The 21,448-nt window shown below is 35.8% G+C and overlaps 1 protein-coding gene across 11 annotated transcripts in view; it reads left to right on the forward strand.

Annotated features, from left to right (window-relative positions):
• LOC132193266 (muscle calcium channel subunit alpha-1) overlaps positions 1–21,448 on the forward strand; it is a 46,539-nt gene that overhangs the window by 1,378 nt on the left and 23,713 nt on the right. For 3 of the 11 annotated variants that reach the window (XM_059613848.1, XM_059613844.1, XM_059613850.1), the window contains exons 1-2: positions 3,378–3,540; positions 14,335–14,680. In XM_059613848.1, the coding sequence (XP_059469831.1) occupies positions 3,519–3,540; positions 14,335–14,680 (368 nt within the window). In that variant the 5' untranslated portion in view covers positions 3,378–3,518. Of the gene's footprint in view, positions 1–3,376; positions 3,541–3,820; positions 3,922–14,334; positions 14,681–21,448 lie in introns of those variants that run through there. The other 8 variants (XM_059613852.1, XM_059613849.1, XM_059613854.1 and 5 more) reach the window with 7 other exon arrangements.

The following is a 21,448-nucleotide window of genomic DNA, read 5'->3' on the forward strand; positions in this document are numbered from 1 at the left end:
GATAGGAGCACACAGGAGAGATTATTAAAAACAAAGGAATTGAAAATTAACTTTTGAAATTATTTATATCTTTGCAAAAGTGGAAGGAAAATCACCGTCTTAGTAAAGATTTTCTTTGCTAAAATAATCAGAATCGCCTAATCAAAGATAATTTATAGTTCAGATCAACAGAAGTCAATTTTAATTTATTTTCCTCTCCTTTTACAAAGAAGAATTTTCGACGAGCAGAGTCATATGATTGAGTTGTACATTGTGGAGTGCGTGTGGCACTAAACGTAGGTTAAAAATAAATCACCACGCCTTATTGGATTGGACAATGTGCGCCGGGGCAGGAAAATAGCTCGGCAGCTTCGTTGGCGGCAAAAACCAAATTTTACTTTAAATATTCGCTTTTGTCGGATCAAAATTACAAAGTATAAAAATAAATCAATAATCAATATAAAAAGAAAAATTTCATGAATGAATTGATATGTAGGTCAAAAGACTCTTATTCAGGTCAGTTGCATTGTCTCCTGAAATAAAGTGCACGCACTGCACCATCATGTTTTTTTTTTATTTTACCTTGTTTTGTCGCATGCTAAGCATATTTTTCTTCTTCGTTTTTGTAACGACGGGCATCGCAGTTAATTAAGTGCGTTCGTTGACGTGAGTGCCCGTTCAGCAATGCACTCTTTTTTTACTTTTATTATGATGCTCCGTTCTTCAAACTAGGTCGCAATGAAAGCTTTGCTTGCGTTTTATTGAGGAGAAAAAAGAGGTGCGAGAACGCGACCGGGTTTTGTACATATTTTTCTAATGAAAATTCAATATAACGTGCAAACGAGAATACGCGCGAACCACTCTTTGAATTGAAAACGCGCAATTTATTGTGTATTTGCTACTGGGACGTAGAAATAATAATAATATAATAATAACAATACACAGAAGCAATGAAAAAATGATTGAATTACCATTATTATTTACACTGACATACAAATATTGTTGTTTTGAAAATGTGAAGTACTTTTTTTTTTAAAACCAATTAATTTATTTTTCTTACCATTATATCTAGTTCTTTAAATATGAAATAAATTCAAACGCTAAATAGAAGTAGGTTTTGGAGACAAATTGCAATTATTAAAACCTGTTATTTTAATATAATAGTTAACAAATGCAATAAAATTATGCTGAGAAGTCACTATAACAAATTGAATTTTTGTGCATAACATTGTTCAAATTCCAGCTTCTTTCATTGCCCCACTTCCGAAGCATAAACTAAAATTTTTATAAAGTTTTGTCTAGGTTTTTTTAACGCGTTTTTCCTCAATAGAGATTGAATGAAAATAAAATGATCCACAAAATAAGAGTTGTAACGCCCAAACACCGGAGATCATGGTTTATCACATTTATTCATCTACTCAAATTTCGCCTTTGGTTTGCAAATAAATTATGTCTTTTGGCCCGTCAATCGATAATCTCATAACGCGCTCAGGGCTTGATACGTCTTTTGGTATATTCTGAGCAGACTGAAACAAAAGAGTGATCGCATTTTCGCAAACAACATGCTTACGCACGTGCTCTTGTGTAAAATTAGGCTGATCAATTATGGAAGAGCTTTAGTTTTGACGATATGTGAATTATAAATATCAGAAATGCAAAGTTCGTAAATTAAAATAAAACTTTTCACAGCTTTTACAAACAATTTTATCAAGGTCTATACAGTTTTTTAACTTTTACAAAACTATATACGCAAAAATAAATATTTTAAAATTCAAATCATTCAACAGAGAATTAAGAATCAAAGCTGATGCAATTCGAATGGAGAGCTTTGTCTTTGTATATCAAATGCTCAGATTGACGCGAACCATCAGGGCCCGAAATTCCAAAAAATGGGCTCTCTCGATCGTCTTGCTTTTTTCGTTTGTCCCCCCCCCCCCCCCCCCCAGCTTTGTCTTCTGTGGTGTGAAAGTGAACGGAGGGCTGCGATTGCGAGCGGACGATAACGTGATTTTAACGCGTCCTCAAGTCCAATGACGAAACCCCTATTATTGTGTGTGAATGTCTTTTTTATGGACGCGACCGAAAGTAGACGCAACTGTAGACTGTTGTCGCACGCCATTGGTGCTCGGGCCGTAAAGCAAATATTTGGAGATGTGTAACTGCGGTGACAGTTTCTCGCTCTCTCTCGCACAGAGATGGAGAAAAGAGCGACAGAGCAGTGTGCGTCGCGAAAAGGGAAGAGGCAAAAACCAATGGATCAATTTTGGAAAACTCTTCTTCTAAAGTGTTGAAAAGGATGAGGTTTTGGAAGTTTTTTTATATAATAATAATGAATGAGAGCAAAAAAATTTACAAAAGCTGCTCATTTACTTCGCAAAATCATTTTGTTTTAATTTGTATTTTATTATTACTCAACATTACTGAAATTGCATCTAACGTAAACTCAACTAAGAAATTAAATTTGATGTAAATTTAGTTAACTTTTAAAGATCAGTGCTAACCCCAAAATTGGTATAGTTATTAATGCAAGAGGAGAAAAATAAAATAGAATCAGGTTTGTAAAATTCAGTTTGAAGACTACAACATAAAATATTTTTAATTAAACAATAATTTGTTTGTATATTGGGGGCCTTAAAATATTATTCAAATAAATCGTTTTTGCATTATATATATTTTTTTTAAATGCATTGCGTGATTATAAAAATAATTATATAATATTTTAATATCTTCATTACAGTTTTTAGAAACAATAAATTTAGCTATGTGAACAATTCTGAAAGTTGATTTAGTTGCGCCAATAAAACTGCGTGGCCTGGGCTAGGTTTGCATATTTTTTAGGATTGCACTTATTATAATATTAATTTTTTCATCCCACTTCGTTATTGGACATTGAAGAAATTCGTTCTTCATATTTTTGTACTGTATAATTAATTCAATTGATGCATTTATTTGCCCAATCTGTCAATAAAAATTCACCATGAAAAGGAAAAAAATAAACAAAATATAATTCTCGCCAGCAAAATTCTCGTACAGTAAAAATTAGCAGTGAAATTGTGAATGGAAAATGCGATTATCTCGGAGAGCTGCGTATCGATTAGTGCGAAAAATGCCAAACGAGGAGGTTATTAATAATATGGAGACGCGCAGAGAGATAGCGGAAGACGCCTTGAGCGCCGTGTCATCCATCCATCGGTGGAGCCATGCAAAAGCGTGTGCGAGTGCCGGCGGCGGCGGCAGGGGCGGCGGGGTAGGGGGTGGGTGCGTGTCGGGGCGCCGGCGCACTCGCGCGTCCTCAGCCTCTCCAGCTGCGCCGCTCCGGCTGCTGGAAGGACCGAAGGACGAGGCCCAGTCCGGCATCGAGTCAGTCCGTGCGAGTGGTTGGCCAGTGTTGGGCCAAAACGAGCATGCAGAACAAGTGAGGGAGAGAAAGCAGTGCCGAACTGAAAGACAAACCGCCCTTGACGGACGAAATGGCGTGGTGAACCGAGAGCAGCTCTTCCGTTTCTTTCTCTCTCTTTGTAGTTTTAGTGATTTTTCATATGGAACACTCTTCTCCGGCAGGTAATTGATTAACGAGCCCGGCCCGCTTCTCATAAAGAGGCTCCCTCGGTGTGGCAGTCTATTGCGTTGGAAACACGGAAAATGGAATTTTCAAATTTAATTCTATCAAACCGGAAGTTAACTAGAGTAAATTTTAACAAGGTTTTTTTTAAATTTGTCTGAATGTTTTATTCACATGTTTAAATTTTCTGATGAGCCGATTTTCCAACGCCTGCCACATTTCTCTGCTTTTCTCCTAATTCTCTCCTCTCGCTAATTTTATGTGAATCTGGACGATCAGTGTGTCTCGTGTGTTCCGACCGCGGTTCAAGACAGACTCGTCTAGCTCAATCGTAAAAATTTGATCAGCTCAGTGCGCGCGTATAGCCTAGGCAATAAAAAGTAAGTCTTCTTTCTCCCCAGCTGGAATTTGTGAGATGCTGCCGTAGCTGCTGCACAGACCTACCATTAAAGCGAGTGTGCTGTGAATTTTTAATATAGTCTTGAGACGCACAGTTGGTTTTGTTGAGAAAGATTGCGTACGTTATCATTGGACAAGTTTGCTGGTTGTGTGTGTGTGTTGGTAGGGTAGTTGTTTGTATTTAATAATTTACGAAGACCAACAATTTCCTCAGTTTCGTGTACCTTCTTCAAAAGAACTGATTTTTTTTGGCCACCAGTTATTAAAATATTCAAAAATTTGAATTATTTTATATTAATTTGTTGGTTTCTTTCAAACTGTTTTATTTGCATGGCGAATAAATTTTAAGAATTTTCGTTCAGTAATGTTTAAATGGGACTCAATAAAAGTGTAAATATTTTAGATTGTTTTGCTAAATAAAGTAGGCGTAAAAATTAACAAAAGCATCGTAGAGGTTGCAGTGAATGGCAATAACATTTCAAGCGACAAAGCTATGCAGGCTGCCTACTTCCGAAAGCTGCAGGCGCGCTCGAAGCCTTTGGATTGAATCAACAACGTTTCTCGTTTCTTTATACAATCAATTAAATACGCAACCGTTTGGGCTCGTTAGGAGGAAAAATGATCAATTACTTCTTACGCAGAAAGGCCAATACAAATTTTCCCGCTCTCGTTATAAATGTGCTATGGGGTAGCACTAGCAACGGCAATTAATGGAATTATTTTCCTGGAAAATGACGAGGGGCCGCTTTGATGAGGGCTTGAGTGGGAAATTGCTTTTAAATTGACGCCTATTTTGTGCCAATCAACACTCTTTTCAAAAACAGCCTTTGTTTGCAGAGGTTTCTGCGTCACTTTGGCTTTTAAAAATGGATATTTTAGTGATGCTAAATTAAAGGAAATTTATTAATTATTATCAGTCTATTATAAATAATAATTCCATTCCATGCCTATAGATAAAAGACACAAAATTATCTGAATATCTTGGTGATCCAAGTTAAATGACCTTACTATTTTGTTTCGCAATCAGGATGATATTTAATTATTTATTTTGATTAAATATTCCATAAAATTCAAGGAATAACATGAATTATTCCAAAAAACTACGCATTTTTTTCTTTGAAAAAAGGGCACTCACAGGGAGCGAGGAAAAGCTCAGGTCACAATTTATTTTTATTTTTTCAGGTTTGCCTCTAAAAACACAAAATTCATCAGAAAAATACCAGAATTTCCAATGAAAATATTAAATTTACAGGAGATTAAACATAATTTAAGCTATATTAAATCTTACTTCGCCGTTTTATATGGCTAATAATTGAATTATAAATATGATGTAGAAAATATTATAGAATCTAATAATACAAAATAATACTGAAAAATTATTATTGTTGATGGACTTTATATATGATTTGGGCAAGGTTTGAGGAGATCGAATTAAACTTGATTCCTTATTAACTTCAGTCAAGTGATGTTGACCATATATCCAGATATTTCTTATTGAAAAAGAATGGTAGTCTAAGCCAGATTTCAAAAAGAGAAATATCTAGAAAATTATGTAACACTTCAAAATTAAGTTTTCCACAGGTTTTGATTAAAACCATTCTATTTCATTAAAACTCTTGATCGTTATTGTAATTTTGGAGAGTAGAAACAAAATATGTACAAATTAAATAACTGACCATTAGATTTGCATAATATCAATTAACACGCAGTCAATGATCTTTAATTACAATTTTATCAAGCAATTGATGTTGACCTGCCCCAAACAGACGTTTGCATATAAAACGCGTGATCGAAAATTTCCTTGACAAACAGCAAATAACACAGATCGCGCAGAAATGCTTTTGAATTTCGGTCGGCGGCGCGCGAATTTCCGCTCACGCGAGCGTGCATTAACGAGAGCGGTCGAGTGTGTGTTTGTTTGTACATTATTTGCGTTCGGGTGACAATTGTTGTGCGAGTGACACGCTGGAGGAGGATGGTGTGCCTTCTCCGCTCTCTGCACGTGTGGAGCGAGATAGAAGCGCGGCAGCCACGCCCAAATCAATATGAATGTACTCGGCGAGTGAGTGAGCCGGAGAGAAAGACGAGAGAGAGCCGGTGCAGCCGGAACGGGGCACCGAGTCTCGTGATTGCACACGACAAGTGCATCCGCACTGCACTTTTCCGTCAGAGAGAGCCACTGAACAAGTGAGGCAAAATGACTGACCTTAAAAAATTTCATAAAAAAGAAATAAAAAAATACTCGCTCATTTCAAATCTCGTTTGCTTTTTTCTTTAACATATAATTATATATATTGTTAATTAAATTTGGAAAACTAAAGAAAGGAAATTAAATTTTCCGTAATATTCCAAATCTTACATCTTTCATAGACAACAATAAATCATAGATTAAATGTTGGGTTTTTGGGCAAAATAATGTGTTAAATATAATTCAAATATCCATCGCATTATCAGCCTATTCAAAAGCCAAGTGAAGAAGTATTTAATTATTTTATATTTAAAAATTGCGATGTAGTTACAATAATTTAATTTAATGATTGAATAACCATTATAACATAATTAATTTAAAATTTACAATAATTTTACTTCAAATCTCTGCAGGGTCACGATTCTGTGCATTAGAATATTCTTTTTACAGAATTTGAGCCCTGCTGAAAGATTTTAATACTGATAAAATTAAATGATGACTCTGAAAAATTTTAATATCGAGAATATTTTAGTTATAGTCTGTTATTTTAATGAATATTACACACCACTTCTTTTAGAATTGTTACTCACAATGTAAAACAATAGCCTTTTGAGCAAAATACTTTTTCCTCGATCTCGATGATCATTGATTTTGACACTAATAAAGATAAACCAAATTTTTTTTATCCGTAAAACGATTTTTTTTAAACATGCACCCCTGGGGTCTATGGTTACAACAAATCCTCATTTTAAACAACACAGTACTTGACTTGATGTGAGAATGTTTCATTATAAATTGAAAAAGAAAAGCAGCGGATTGCTACAAATAATAGCCACGGGCGTTTTTAATTTTCAATTGTGTAAAAACCCATTTTTTCATTAAAAAATTTGTTTCTTTAAAATAAACTTCTGATAAAATTACATTCTGAATATTGATCTATATCTCTGATATGTTTCAAAAAACGATTGTTTAATTTGACAAACATATTTTAGCGAAAAAGCTAATAAATATTTTTTTTTTTAAATGATCTACGAATTTCGAATTTGGTAGAAAAAATGAACTGGAAATTTTTTACATTTTCGAAAATTTCTCGGGATTTTGACTGATTATAAAATACCTAATATCACTTTACTAAAGAAAATCGCAACGCAAGTGAAAAAATGGATGAAAATATGTGATGATCCGTAAATATGCGTCGGCAGAAAATTGAATGTGGCACACGTATAAGAGGATTACGCCGACAAGTAGCTGCTGGAGACGAGCAGCAAATTTGTGTTCGCTTCTCGCATTTGTATATTATTTTGTCGCGTCTATCTTTCTCACTCCCAGTGATTCAACCGCGAATTTCAGCGCGAAATCGCCGATAAATTAATTGTCTGCTGCTGGCGGCTTTGTTCCTCCCTCTTTTTCTCGCGATGTTTTTTTTTCGGCGACGACGGTCGTCAGCAGACGCGGCTGAAAACTTCTTAATTCTCGCAACCGCGAGTTTTATTTCAAGTGAGCATCGCTTTCAAGGATACTTTCCTCGGCAATTCCTCTTTTGTGTTCGCGTCTGGCATCACGCCAAGGCAGAGGCGCTCGCCGAATTCCGCCACCGAAAATCAGTCGCCCCCCTGACACGCTTTTCGCCCGTTTTTCTGCCAACGTTAACTCTTTTGGTCGGTCTCAACGGTTGCATAGAAAGGGGAGATTGCCACTGATTGAAATAATTTTCATCAAATTTCTCCAAAATCTTGAACTTTTTTGTATGTTATAGGTTTAAAATCAAGTCTCGCTCACAGACTTGAAATTAAGCAAGTTGAATGCCTAAACTTGCTTTAACTGTATTATAAAAACAAACTTTTGAGGGGAAAGTTCATAGAACTTGGACGAAATATGTTGGTAAACTTACACATTCCGAAACGGTTCATTCATCACTAATTCAAGCTGAAACTCTTGGCAACTTACCTAAAACAGAAAGAAGAAATGAATTAAAATAATAATACAAATAAAAATTAATATAATATTTTTTCTCATTTTAAAGTTTTAATTCATTTCTATTATAAAATAATTAATTATTTATGATTGCCAGACTTGCCACACAATTTCCATCAACTACAATTTTCAAATATTATCAATCCGTGTTTGTGAAATTTGCAAGCAGAGCCAACAAAGGGCAACATGAGGTGTGCTCGACGCCGCTCTTTTTTCGGTGTTGAACTTTGGCGACCTCCCGACCTTTTCTGGTTTGCCACCGAAAGTGAAACGGACGTGGGATTTCTAACCCAATTACACTGGTCGCCCGTGTACAGATGGAATCACACTGGAGATGGATCTGCGAATGAAACGGTGTTCACTGGAGCGCAGCAAAGCATTATTAACTTTCTTTGAACATAAAGACAAACCACAAGAGACAAATAAAAGTTTTATTATCAAATAAATTGATAATTCAAATTAATAGTTTTTTTTTTCTTAATTTTCAAATTAAATTTTTTCATAATCTACAAGTAAACTTTAAAAATTCCATCAGTTGACAATTTATTATATTCCGAGAAAATTTGAAATTACCAAATTTCGTTGTAAAGCTGTCCGACTAAATTGGTTATTCGCGCCACTAATTCCGTCATGTTAAATTTGGCGAACGCGACCCGAGCGAGTTTTCATATCGGATGAGTGTAAATGTATAAAAGGGATGCCGGCCGAGGCCTGCTGCTCTGATTTTTATATCTCTGCTCACATAAAAGCGATAAAGTCACAAAGGCGCAAAAAAGGCGTCCACATTATCTAGTTGCCGGCGAAATGAAGACCCACTGGGATGGCAGGAAATCAATTTCCAGCAGCTTCTTTTCGCGCTGTTGAATTTCTGGGCAGGACGTGCGCGGTGGCGCCCGCTTGATGAAAAAAAGGGGCTCATCAACGAGCGGCAGGCTTTTGTACCCAAAAATCTGCCGCGTGCTCTTCTCGCCCCGCCGCAAAACTTCACAGAGAAAACAGAAAATGAGAGTAAAAAAAAAATGCAGAGGTCGTCCTTCCTCTCGTTTGCGCCGGGTGACGAGTGAAAAGAATCAAAGGGGCTCTTTTCAAATTGGCCAAGGCACAAAAATTGGTGCACTTGTGGTCTGCTTTTCAAGCGGATAATGGGTTAGCACTCGGAAGCGTGCGGAATTGAATAATAAAATTCATTAAAACCAGCAGAGGCGGAATAATTTATCTGAGAACCAAATTGATTCCAATCAGAAAATTTCATTGCAAAAGAAACATTTATTTAAGCCTTTTAGTTTTATTATTTGCCTTTTTAGTTTTTACTAATTTTTATTACTCAGTAGATTTAAAATTAAATTATCTGTAAGTAATAAATAATTTTATTTTCGTTATTTTTAGAACCGTCTTTGGAAATTTTCCATTACTAGAACTAAGCTCAGAGTTATCTCGAAGGAGACTTCTTTGCGAGGCCTAATCTTAGGAAAGCGAAACTTCATCCTCTCTCATGAGCCATATAGTGGCCGCGCCACAAGGCGAGCGAGAGAATGACTCACCGTTTGTTGCCGAATCGTTGAACTTGGAGGCCCCAAATTAAGTTGCCGCGCCAAGACCATTATTCTTGTTACAAAAGTCCAGAGGGCTATGGCAATCTATACAAATTTACGTTGCAAACTTAGCTTATGGCCTTGTAATTTTACCTTGTTCTCGAAAATTGGAGGATGAAAAAGCATAAAAGTATTAATTTGTAAATATTATGTGCAATTTTTTGACGAAAACACAAAAGTAAAGAATAAGATTAATAAAAAGGAAATAAGAAATAAATACTATAATTAAATCAATATTTGGATTCCTGTTTAAAATAAAATGCAGCAAATTAATCTTTCATGCTTTCTGTGAAAATTTAAGAGAGAGAAAGAGCTGTAAATATTTTGGATTTAATAAGTTTTTTACAAAAAGTAAACTGTGCACCCCAAAAAAATCATTACTGATAATTTAGACTGCGGCGGAATCGCCACTCGGAAATCCAAAAATCGCCAAACGGCCTGCGGGGGTCTCGGCGCGCTGCAATCATTTCATAGATGAGCAGATTGTGTAAATATTTACAGAAAGGGTAGCGAGAGAGCGGCAGCGTGGAATTCGTTTAGAATATTATCAAACATTCAACGAGCCGCGTCTCCCACGGGAAGCGTTGTGTTTTCGCGTTTCTCCCACGCGGCCAGATATATTTGCATTCGGCCGCAAATTAATTGGGTGGACCCGGTTCAGAAAACTTGACCGCGACGGCTGAAAATGAACTGGGCCGACCGGCGCGTTTGGTCGCTGCGCCAGTTCGCGGTTTTCCGTTGATTTGAATAATTTTCGTCACGGCCGTGTAATGGAAATTTGCGTACTAAATTGGAATTACTGGTTTATGCCATTCAATAAGGTCTTTTGGGAAGTGTGGTGGTTTTTAATAATGTGCAAAAATGTTCGCAATGTGAAGTCAAACTCCAGTTTTATAAAAAAAAAACATTATCAACAAAATATTTCTTTCCTAATTGTAAGATTAAATACATGGAAATAACTAGAGTTTGATTTGCAACAGTTTTTAGGTATCATGAGAATTTAATTTAAACCGTTTGTACAATGATTTTAATTTCTTGCAGAATTTAAATTGATAAATTAATCATTATGTTTTCCACGGTTTAATTTGTGGATTTATTTATGGAAATAAACATAAAAAATTCTCTATTCTCGCTCACAGCAATCATTTAGGATGAGAGATGATGTATGTAATATTTTACTGTAGGCAATTTTTCCACTCAAATTATTAAAAAAAAGCAATGGATTAGATTTTCATTCAGAACTATTTTAATTGCACTGATGAAGTGATTGTAATTTTCAGAAGAAAAACAAAAGCCTTTGTTATCATCTGTTTATCAAATTATTTTTTACTTTCAAAGATAAAATTTGGATTTCTCATAGGTTGAAAAAAAATGAGTTTGAAAATTGGCCACTTACAAAATATATTTAGTTAGAATTTGTTGAATGAAGCTGCAATAGCTGCATTTTCTCCTTTTCAAAAATTTTTTTTATATGAAGTATAAAAAATAACTTTTAGTTTTAAGCATAATATATGATTGATAAACTCTCAAGTTTTTGAGCGTTCAAAAATTAAATAATGATTATTTATGTTGTAATTATTCAAAAGGAAAATATTTTAATTTTAAAATCAAAATAAATAAGAAATTAATTTCTGTATCTATAAAGGACATTTATTTAAGTTTTTTTGACCATTTTAACTTGTGGTATATTTGAATTTTAAAAGTATAAAACTTAAATACAAAATACAAGCTATGATTTCTCTTAAAAGAATACAATTTTATTGGAAAAGTGGCAGTTTTATTTGCAAATATTGCAATAATTGGTTATCAGTTGTTATTGTTATTGTATTTTGGCAACTTTTAGAAAATTTATCAAGATCGAAACCTTTTTCTAAAACAAACACATTTCTTGATATAGTTGGAAAAAAATCTGTGTAAAAAGGATCCCTAATTGACCAATTTGCATATCTCATTAAATATTTTACGAAGAAGCAAGAAAATGAGTGTCTTACTATGGGAAATTAATTAAAATTCAAAGAGCAGCGAAGAGTCTCATTAACCGGCAGTCTAATTCTCGTAAAGCTGTGGCAGTTATCAAGTGACAGAAGAAGGGAGGGCGAAAGACAGCCGCGTGGTGGATACGCTGCTCGGTGCGCGGCTTTCTTAGAAAGTGGATCACTCGTATACACGTCGTTCTAAAAATACGCACACATACATACACGCTAGTGAGAGAGTGAGTTTTATTACGGCCGCTCTTTCTTCCATCTTTCTCGCACGCGTTTATGGTTCCCTCCTGAAATGCCGACGACGCGCGTTTGCTGCCGAGAACACATTTTTTTAAAAGACTCTTGAGGTTGCGCACCCGCAAAAATCCGACACCCTGGTCGCCGGGAAAAGGCTGAGAAAGCCAATTTCAAAACCGTTACTTTTCTGGCAGCATTGGCCGTAAAAAAATTTGCTTACGACGTGATTTGCTTGTTTTCGCACCAGCCTCATTTTGGCTCCATTCCAGGCAAAATTATTTCTTTCTTTCCCTGCCATATAAAGATGCTTCATTAAAAAGTTTTTTAATTTGTTGAGATTTCATAATAAAATCCATTTGAAGGAAAAAGGGGCGCTTTTAGCTTAAAAACTGTTCTGAACATACCTTCTGAAAAATTGGACGGGAGAATGAATGATGCATGAGACCCGTGTGAATAAATCAAGTAGGGACTGACTGAAACACGTTCACTGCAACAAGTCCCTAATCTAATCTGCATTGTAAATCATTCCGTCTTGCCTGCACACGGAGAGGTTGGGCAATTCGCTACAAAGCTTAAGCGTATGACAGATTGCCTACCTCTTTTTGGACACTTTATTTAATACTTTCTATAATTAATATTTCTAAATATTCGATTTTTTTAAATTTAGGAAATTATCAAAGTTTATTTGTAATGGAAGACCAACTTTAAAATATTTTTATTTTTATTGCAAAATCTTCAAAACAATAAAGAAAAAAAAAATTTTAAGGAAGCTGCTGCTAAAAATGGCCTGACTGAGCTATTTTTGATGATTATTATCTGTACATCATAAAAAAATTAATTCATAGAGTGAAAACTGAATTTTGGAAAATCAACATGTTACTTATGAGAATGTTTTAAAATAATTTTTTTCACAAAATAGGCCACATTAAAATTAATACAAATCTCACCAAACCAAATTCATACCACCCCAATTAATTTAGTTTAAATAAAATCAATAGGTAGCTCAACATCAAAATCTACATTGACCTGATTGACCTAATGGGAAACGGTTTACTAATTTTTTTGCCTCATATAGATACCCTAAGCTTGTTAATTATAGAGAAAATAATAAAATAAAAGGGAAGGAAAGAAAATCTAATTTCCAAAACCTTTCTCATTTTGCCTGTTGAAGCTTAACTCGAACTTTTTAATGAAATAAAGAATTAATGAGCCTAATTTGTACTCAGTCTTATAAGAAATCTCCTTTTACAAATTAAAAGTGATCAAGTTGCTGACAAAGTCTACCAAGATGGGGGTGCGTTGTTGCGTGGCGCTGCTCGTTGCAAAACAACGACCGCTGAATAATTGAAAAGGCGCACCTGACGCGCGCACACAAACGTGTTTTGCGCCGCCGATCACCTGCAGCTATAATAGCTCGAATTGCCCGGCGCACGCCACGCACCGCGGCATTATTTGCACGCGCACTAAACACATAAACTATTCATTGCCAGCAGTCGATGCGAAGTTCGCGGAAAGAGACTTGTTGAAGTTTGAATTGTTCGTTGAATAATTCGTGCCACGGATGAAAGGAGGAATTTTCAAGGGTTCTTTTTTCTATTTGGGGAAAAATAGCAAAAGAGAGGCGGTTGGCGAGCCTGAATGAAATGGCCATTGTATACGCACGCCCTTGGCCAGCAGCATATTTTGCCATTCTGACGTGGACAAACACGGCAGACAGATTTTATCGATTCGTCTCCCACGTCAATCGAAAAGTAATTGCCACACACATTAAATATTTAAAACCATCATTTCTTGGAAATTAGTTCAAAAAATGACAGGAAACACTGAGATAAATGATAAAATATTTTATTTCCTATGTTATGTGTGCCTGATTACATTTGATATAATAATTAAGGACAAACAAGTGAAAACATTTCAAATTTGTGCAAAAGAGTCTGATTTTAATTTTTAATTTCATTTATATTTCAAAAGATTTCCATAAAAATTTTGAAATAATTGCTTTGGAATTAAAATATGAGATTTCTGACCCAAAAGCTTTAAATTACTTTTGCGTTAAACTTGGTTCGGTTCTGTTGTATTGATTTTTGCCATTTTGAACACGGTTTAGGTTATATTATAGCCAATATTTTTTAGTAGTGCTGATGGCATCAACTTGAAATGCTCTGAATTGTTTCCCTCTTTGTCACATTTGATACTAAATAAAATGATGTGTAATAAAATGCCAGTTGCGAGTGTTATTTAAAATTGAAGCGACGTCAACAAAAACTGTCACTTTTGTTTAGTTGCAGTAGTTTGATGCCACCGTGTTTGTACAACTCTGTATATCTATTGCAAGCCGCACAAATTTGCATTTCTCTCTCCAGCTTTAATAATTCTCCACACAATTTCTCACCCCTGGTTTCTTCTGACCTTTGGCAGGTGGCGAGAATGAGGCGTCCTGCAGCAAACGCCCCTCGTGCAGCAGCAGACTCGCCCCCGCAGCATTCCACACCGACAAGCCGTTGTCGCCCGCATGGCAAGCTGCCCTTAGCATCACAAGCATGAGCACCGAGGCGCCCCCCGCCCCCGCCGACTCGGGTGGGGCCCCCGGCGAGGGCGATGCGGCGGCCGCGGCCGCCGCGGCGCCGGCCGCCCCCAAGAAGGAGCCGCGCCGGCCACCGAGGCGGGGCGGAAAGCCGCCCCCGGACCGACCCCAACGGGCCCTCTTCTGCCTCGGCCTCAACAACCCCATGAGGAAGCTGTGCATCGACATCGTTGAGTGGAAGTATCCTTTCTTTAAAAAAAATTCAAAAATTAAACCAGCGTAAACCCCACAGGTATGTCTTTTTATTTTTCAATCTCATTGGGAATTATGGAATTCAGATTTTTTTTAAATGCGATTAATAAGCAATAGTTTTTAATATTCGGCGGCGTTTTCCAAGTTTCAAGATTCAAAAAATTTAAAATCTTTCATTAAAATTGATAAAGTGGTTCAAAGAACCAGTTTTTTCTTAAAATGAATGTTTCCAAAAGTTTGAAAATGCAATAAAGTTGTAAAAATTCGATCCATAAATATGATATTTAGTTACGTTTTGCAACAATACATATATATTTTTTTCATACAAAAAAATCTATTAAAAATGCAGGATTTATCTTTATCTTGAATTAAGTTATTTTTATTGAGTATGTATTTTTATTTGAAGTCACAATATTTGCTTCAAATACTAATTTTCGAGCTTGTTTTAATATATTTTAACATCTCAAAGTAAGAGATCCATCAAATGAAACTATAAAATAGCTTTTATTAGATTTGAGATTCATGTTTTTTTTTTGTTTTTTTTAATTGAATTATGAAAATCTGATTGATTTTATTCACTACTATTAAATTTCAAAATCATCAGAAACAAAAATTCATGTTTTTAGACACGTTTTTGGATTTTTTTTGCCACTACGTTCTGGCTTTGGATCGCTTGAATCGACTTTATTTGTACCAACATGATAAAAAAAGACTCACTTTTAACGAAAACAACATCAAAGGTTCACTATCACGACCTCTGCCATTAAGCTGCTTATCGCGAATGAGGAGGTTTTATCTTTCATGTCCATTCGGAAAAGGGAAAATGTGTACATTTCCACACATACGCAACATTTAACTCGTTGCTGATTGCAAACTATATGTGTGCATTTGAATACGATCGTACATGGCAATTAATTGGCATGCAAATCGTGTTTTGCATAACGGAGGGTCGGTCGGTCGGTCTGCTATCGTCGATCAAGAGACCCCTGATCATTACGGCGACATGAAAGAGCATCCCTCTTGCTGTAATAATAAAGGTCCGTGCATTGCTGCTGAGCTGGCCTTATTTTAGTGATTTATCTCGCGGTCTCTCTCTCTCTCTGCCGCTGACTAGAGCAGCGTGCCGGCCACAAAGATCAATAACATAAATGCGGTTGGTGGCTCGTCGTGCTTGTGACGCTATCATTACAGTTATTATTGTCGCCGCGCACCCAAACCGTCGCCAAATGCATACATAAATATATATCTTGTTGTTATTACGCTAATGGCCTGTAATCAATGAGCGCGTCCATCGGGGAATCCTCTCTAGACCGGAGTCATATCAATTGATAAGGCCGCATCAAATTGAGAAAAATGGCCAAACTTCTGACGGCCATCGCAAACAACTTCATTGATCGATGAGGAAAGGACGAAACTTTCTCGCATCGTCAGAATTGGGAATTTCTAAAGAAAAGGTAAAAAAATGAAAAAAAAATTATTTCTATAATCTCTAAGTTCTTATAAATCATGAGATTAAAAATTGCAACAAATACGGTGAGTTTCTGGACACTGCGGACAATTTTTGAATTTTTCTTTTTCTGAAGTTAGGGAACCGTAATTGTGTCACACTTCACACAGAGAGAGAGAGACGATGTTACATCCTCTACAATTAAAAATTCACGCATGAAATTATGAAAACCGGGGTTAGATGCATTTTCCCCACAGAGACGCAGAACATTGTGGAAATACTTGCGCAGAAATGTTTGTGTCAAGTAAGCTTACCTCGCTAATGAGAGATATAAATGCGTGTGTTATTTCAAAGTATGGAATTCGAAAGTTGGATTGCTTTTGAAGAGCAAAACATTTTATACCTGATATAAAATTTTTCCATTCCAAAATGTGATAATGCTTAAAAATTGCCTCATTTTGTATATGTTGGATGATTCGTTGGCAACACATGTTTCTTTTCAAATAAAGCCGGCAGTATTTTAGATACTTTCCCACCGTCTACATGCATTGGGCAGAAATAATCTTTTTTTATGTTTGTAAACATGGCTTTCAATCTCGCGCTATCCGCTTCATATCACTTGAAAATGAGCGTGGTGGTGTAATTACGCTGAGTAGGAAAGCAAAGCACTTTTTTCCCCTATAAAAAAGCACGCTTGTTTTTGAAAACAAACAACAAAACATTGTCAAAAGACTTCCTGGCAGGCGTGAAAATCTACAAGTACATGAATTATTTTCACTTTTCTCAAGTTCATTGTATTAAGGAAAAGTCTAATAACTAAAAAAATGACAAAGTGAGGAAATTAATCTTGAAAACGTAAAATAAAAATGTATTTTTCCATGTTGTTCTTGCATTATAAATTATAATTTATAATAACCCCAATAATTTTTGCGATTTTGTTTTTAAATTAAAAAACAATAATAATAAAAAAATTATAATTAGGGATCTGTATAAAGAAATCCTTATTTCTTTTAGGCTTTGTTCGTGAATACAATTTTTACACATCTTGAGAGAGCCGTTGGATGAAATATTAAAGAAAGAAGGAAAATGTGGGCAGCATTCTCATTTTCTGGAACGAATCTCGTCCTTTGGGACATTTCCATGTGCACGAAGACAATCACAGACACACATGTACATATAAAAGTCCTTGTGGCGGGTGTACGCCATTGTGGTCGGTCACACAACTCGTCAAGAGAGGACGGCCAAGGGGTTGCGGGGGGAGTAGGCGAGATTATTTTTATTATCTTTTCCCTCGCAGGGATTCGAGCAAACGAGAATAAATGTGGCCGAATTTTTTGTGCAGAGACTTCTTGTTCACAGCGCAGCGACCCCTGATCTCGCTGATGTTTTACTCCGACGAAAAAGACCCCGCAGCGACGAGCAAAGGGCGCAGGCAGCTCCCGGAAAATCCAATTTCTGGCACACTTTGTGCTAGGAAAATTGCCAATCCATTGATCTCTGGTCGGATGATGCCTATTATACGGTGTGTGTCGTTTCGGAAGAGCCAGTCAATCATCTGCATAGACGCGCGCGAGGCGTTCTTTCAGCGCAAATCAATTTCGCTCCGGTGCCAAAATATAAAATCACGAATTCCGTCGATGTTCGGTTATTGTTAGAATATTATGTCATCTATGAAATCATCTAAATGGATACATTTGTCAACAATTCGGAAATAAATAGAAGTCTAATTTATGCAAAAGTCAAATGCGGGGAGATAACCCAAAAAGCTAATTAGCATGCAAAAATTATGCAAATATAGAAAATAAACGAAAAAGAAAGTCGAAATTACATAAAATGATATATTTTGCTTTTAAATTAATTTATTTTATGATGATTGAATATTCTATTTTATTTAAGTTGTGTTTTTAACAAAATTATATAATACATTGACTTCAAATACCTTTTCTTTCTAATGTTTAGGTGAAGGTGGTGATATTCTGAATACATGAAAAAAAATCACTTCTTGTAATTGGTGAATTTTTCCGGTTAAATTTAATTGTATTAAGCGTTATAAAAATGAAAAGTAAGTTAATTCTGAATCTGAAATAATATTTTAATTAATTAATTATACATTACAATTTTTGCCATATTAGTCAAAATTTACACAAAATTAATTTATATGCTTGACAGACAGGAAGATAGTAATAAACAATTTGAGCTGCAGTTTTTTGCCAGGATTAAGAGCAAAAAAAGAACAAAGAAAGCGGCATTCGGAAGTATCAGGCAGTCATTTAAATGCAAGCTTTCAGCATCCAGAAAAATGAAAAAAAAATGTCCAAAGAACTTTATTACTGTTAATTTTTCTTTTTGTTTTGTATTTTGTTATTGTAAAAATTTGTATGTAAAATTATCATCTTTTCTCTCATTATATTAACTTGTATAATTTTGAATGTATAAATGATGTATCCCGTTATGGGCAGCAATTGCCTTTGTGATAGATCAATAAACACAATTTGCAACTAAACAATTAAAGGTATGGGATTGTATAATATTAAAACCTTATATTTTAGAAAAAAATAACAGATTCCATTTTAATTGGTCTACTTTGTGTGTAAATTTATAATATTGAATGTATGGATGATGTATTTGGGCAGAGAATGCCCGGTGGTACATTAATAAACACAATTGTAACTAAAGGAGATTTAGCAAATAATCTACTTTTGCGCGACTCCAATTATGTATATTTCATCCACATATGCATCAAAGAGCTTTATTTCCCTTTCTCAAATTTTCTATTTTGCTTTTTAAGGAAGGCAGGGAAGTGGTTTATAAATGGAAAAATTGATTCCCAAGCTCGTTTGAGTGAAAGAGGAAAAACTTTTGCTTCTTATGGGAGAGCATCTCGTCAAAGCATCAAGGGATCACCGAATTTCCCGTTCGCTAGAAAAAACACGCACCAAACAAAATCGGCGCGCTTCCGAGAAAAATTGATTTGCGCTTCGACCTTATTATTGAATCGGGTTCTTGCGTCGCAAAAGGGAGAAAGAGCGCGGAGGATGTGGCGGAGAGAGAACACTCAAGAGGGTGGCGAGCGAGCAAGCAAGGGTTGTATCCGAAGAGAGGCTGCACCACAGACACCGTGCCACAAATTCATCTCTCGTGCTCTCGCACGGCGCTGGCTGCCTCACTTGGTTTCACAATCAATATGAGAGAGAGAGCAGAGGCTCTCGGCGGCGCCGGCACAGGCAGGGCATCCATCCGACCAGGAAGTGCATGCGACTTTTATTTATTAGCCCCCGAGAAGATGGACTTCGTGCATTCCGAAAGTGGCTCTGCCAACTCACGTCACAGCCACTTACTGAAAGGGTTCTCCGAATCGGCCGACCCTCTTGAGAAAATCAGTTATTTACTCGCTCTCGCATAAGACGTGACGGGGGCAGTGATTTCAAGGAAAAATGAAATGTGACACAGACTTTCTGTAGAAATCGGGTACAAGTAAATTGACCTACAGCATAGACAAATTTTCTCATTTAAAAAAAATCCCTTTTCTCTACAGTGAAAATTCGATTTTTAAAATTAAATACGGATACATTTCACTCTATGGTGGTTTTGCTTTTTGCAGGAAAATCATGCTCTCCACGTTTCAAATCAAAATTTTTTTGAAATAATATTAGCCACAAAAATTTTCATGTACTCAAAATACTCGTTGAGTCAGCAAATATTATTAAATCCGATTAAATCAACCAAAATATTTGTCAAAAGAGCAGGAAATTTGTTTCATGAAAATAGCTGGAAACCTCTAAAAGGGCCAACAAGGAAAATCACTCATTAATTCAATTTGTAGAATCGGTCAGATAATTTAAAAAAAGCACACTGCTGTTTATTTTTAATTTTAATTGATAAATCAATTTTTTTCCTCCCAATTGTTGAGAAATTTTAAATTTTTACAGCAGTAAATATTATATTACTCCTATTTATTTTATTAACTTTAAATACAAAAATCATTAATAGAAACAAGAAAATTTTTAATAATGTGTAAACTTTTTGCCTCAGGCTTTATAAATTCATTGAACAAGGATGAAAATCTAGGAGAGTAAATTAAGAAAACAGTTAAAAAACTTTATATTAAGAAGTAAGGGGTTTTCATTATTGAATATAGTTTAAATTTTGTGTAAGGCTTTAAATATTCTTGATAATTTTAAAACAGGCTTTTCATTTAAACTGTAAAAAGTTTATTTGAGAATTTTACGCTGAATTCATTAAAAAAAAAAACTTCAAAATTATTTTGAAGAGAAGAATTAGTGTTTATTAGCTGAATTTTTTAGCAAAACAATAATGAAATTGAGTATCTTCAAATTTCAAATACACCTTAATAAATAGTTTTTTTCGCTCAATATGAAATATTTTAAACAAAAATTCTTTTTTTTATTACGCTTCTTATTGTTAGGTGATATTATCAATTGAAACCATCAAATGATTGCGATCAAAATATTTCCGAAGAGATAAAAAAGCCACTTTTAATGTCAAAACTAAAACGATCATACCATCAAATAAAAATAGGTAAAATACTGAAATCTGCTCAAATGTACGAATCACGAGAGTTATATTCGAACAAGAAACAAGCTCTGCTCAATTTGAATCATCGCCGGACGCGCGAAAAGAGAGCGAATTATGTTCACAAAGCCACTTCCTCCTGTCCGCCCCGGCGAATTCTTTGCTCGGAGAGAGAATTTTCCCAGCGCCGAGAAGGAGAGAAACGGTGCAGCGACCCGCGAGTAAATCACGCTCGCAGCATGGACGGCCGCGAGTGTCCGGGCTGGACGCGCGCCAAACCTATCAATAGCTCGCCCACCCTCCCGAGCACGGCCGGGAGGGGGCGGGGGGCGGCCAGACTGCTCGCTGTGTTGTTTTGGCAGCGCCTCCAAGGCCGCCCGAGCTGATAACGCGCCCCATTGTTGTCAGCGGGTGCGCCGCTGCTGATTTGTCGCCATTGTTGGCACAGCCTATACGTAGGCCAGGGTTCTCCTGGCGAAAACAATAAAATCCTGGTGTGCCTCGCCTTCGGAATGGGAATTAATTAATCAGCAAGGATGTGTGGAATCGCTAATGGAAGGCAGTTTAATTAGATTGCCATAGTTGACGCTCAGAAGTGCTTTAGAAGTACATGAGTAGTTCAAGAAATTAAATTAGTGTTTGAAGTTTAAGTTGATCAACTAAACAGCTTTTCAAGCACATCTGATATGACGTAACTTTTCATTTTTGGAGAACATCGAACATTATTTGAAAGTCAAAATCATCAGCTTTTATTTTATAGTTCTTTTCGGCGGTTT

Source organism: Neocloeon triangulifer, unplaced genomic scaffold (assembly GCF_031216515.1).
Source record: "Neocloeon triangulifer isolate White Clay Creek 2 clone unplaced genomic scaffold, ASM3121651v1 ptg000003l, whole genome shotgun sequence".
NCBI classification, from domain to species: domain Eukaryota; kingdom Metazoa; phylum Arthropoda; class Insecta; order Ephemeroptera; family Baetidae; genus Neocloeon; species Neocloeon triangulifer.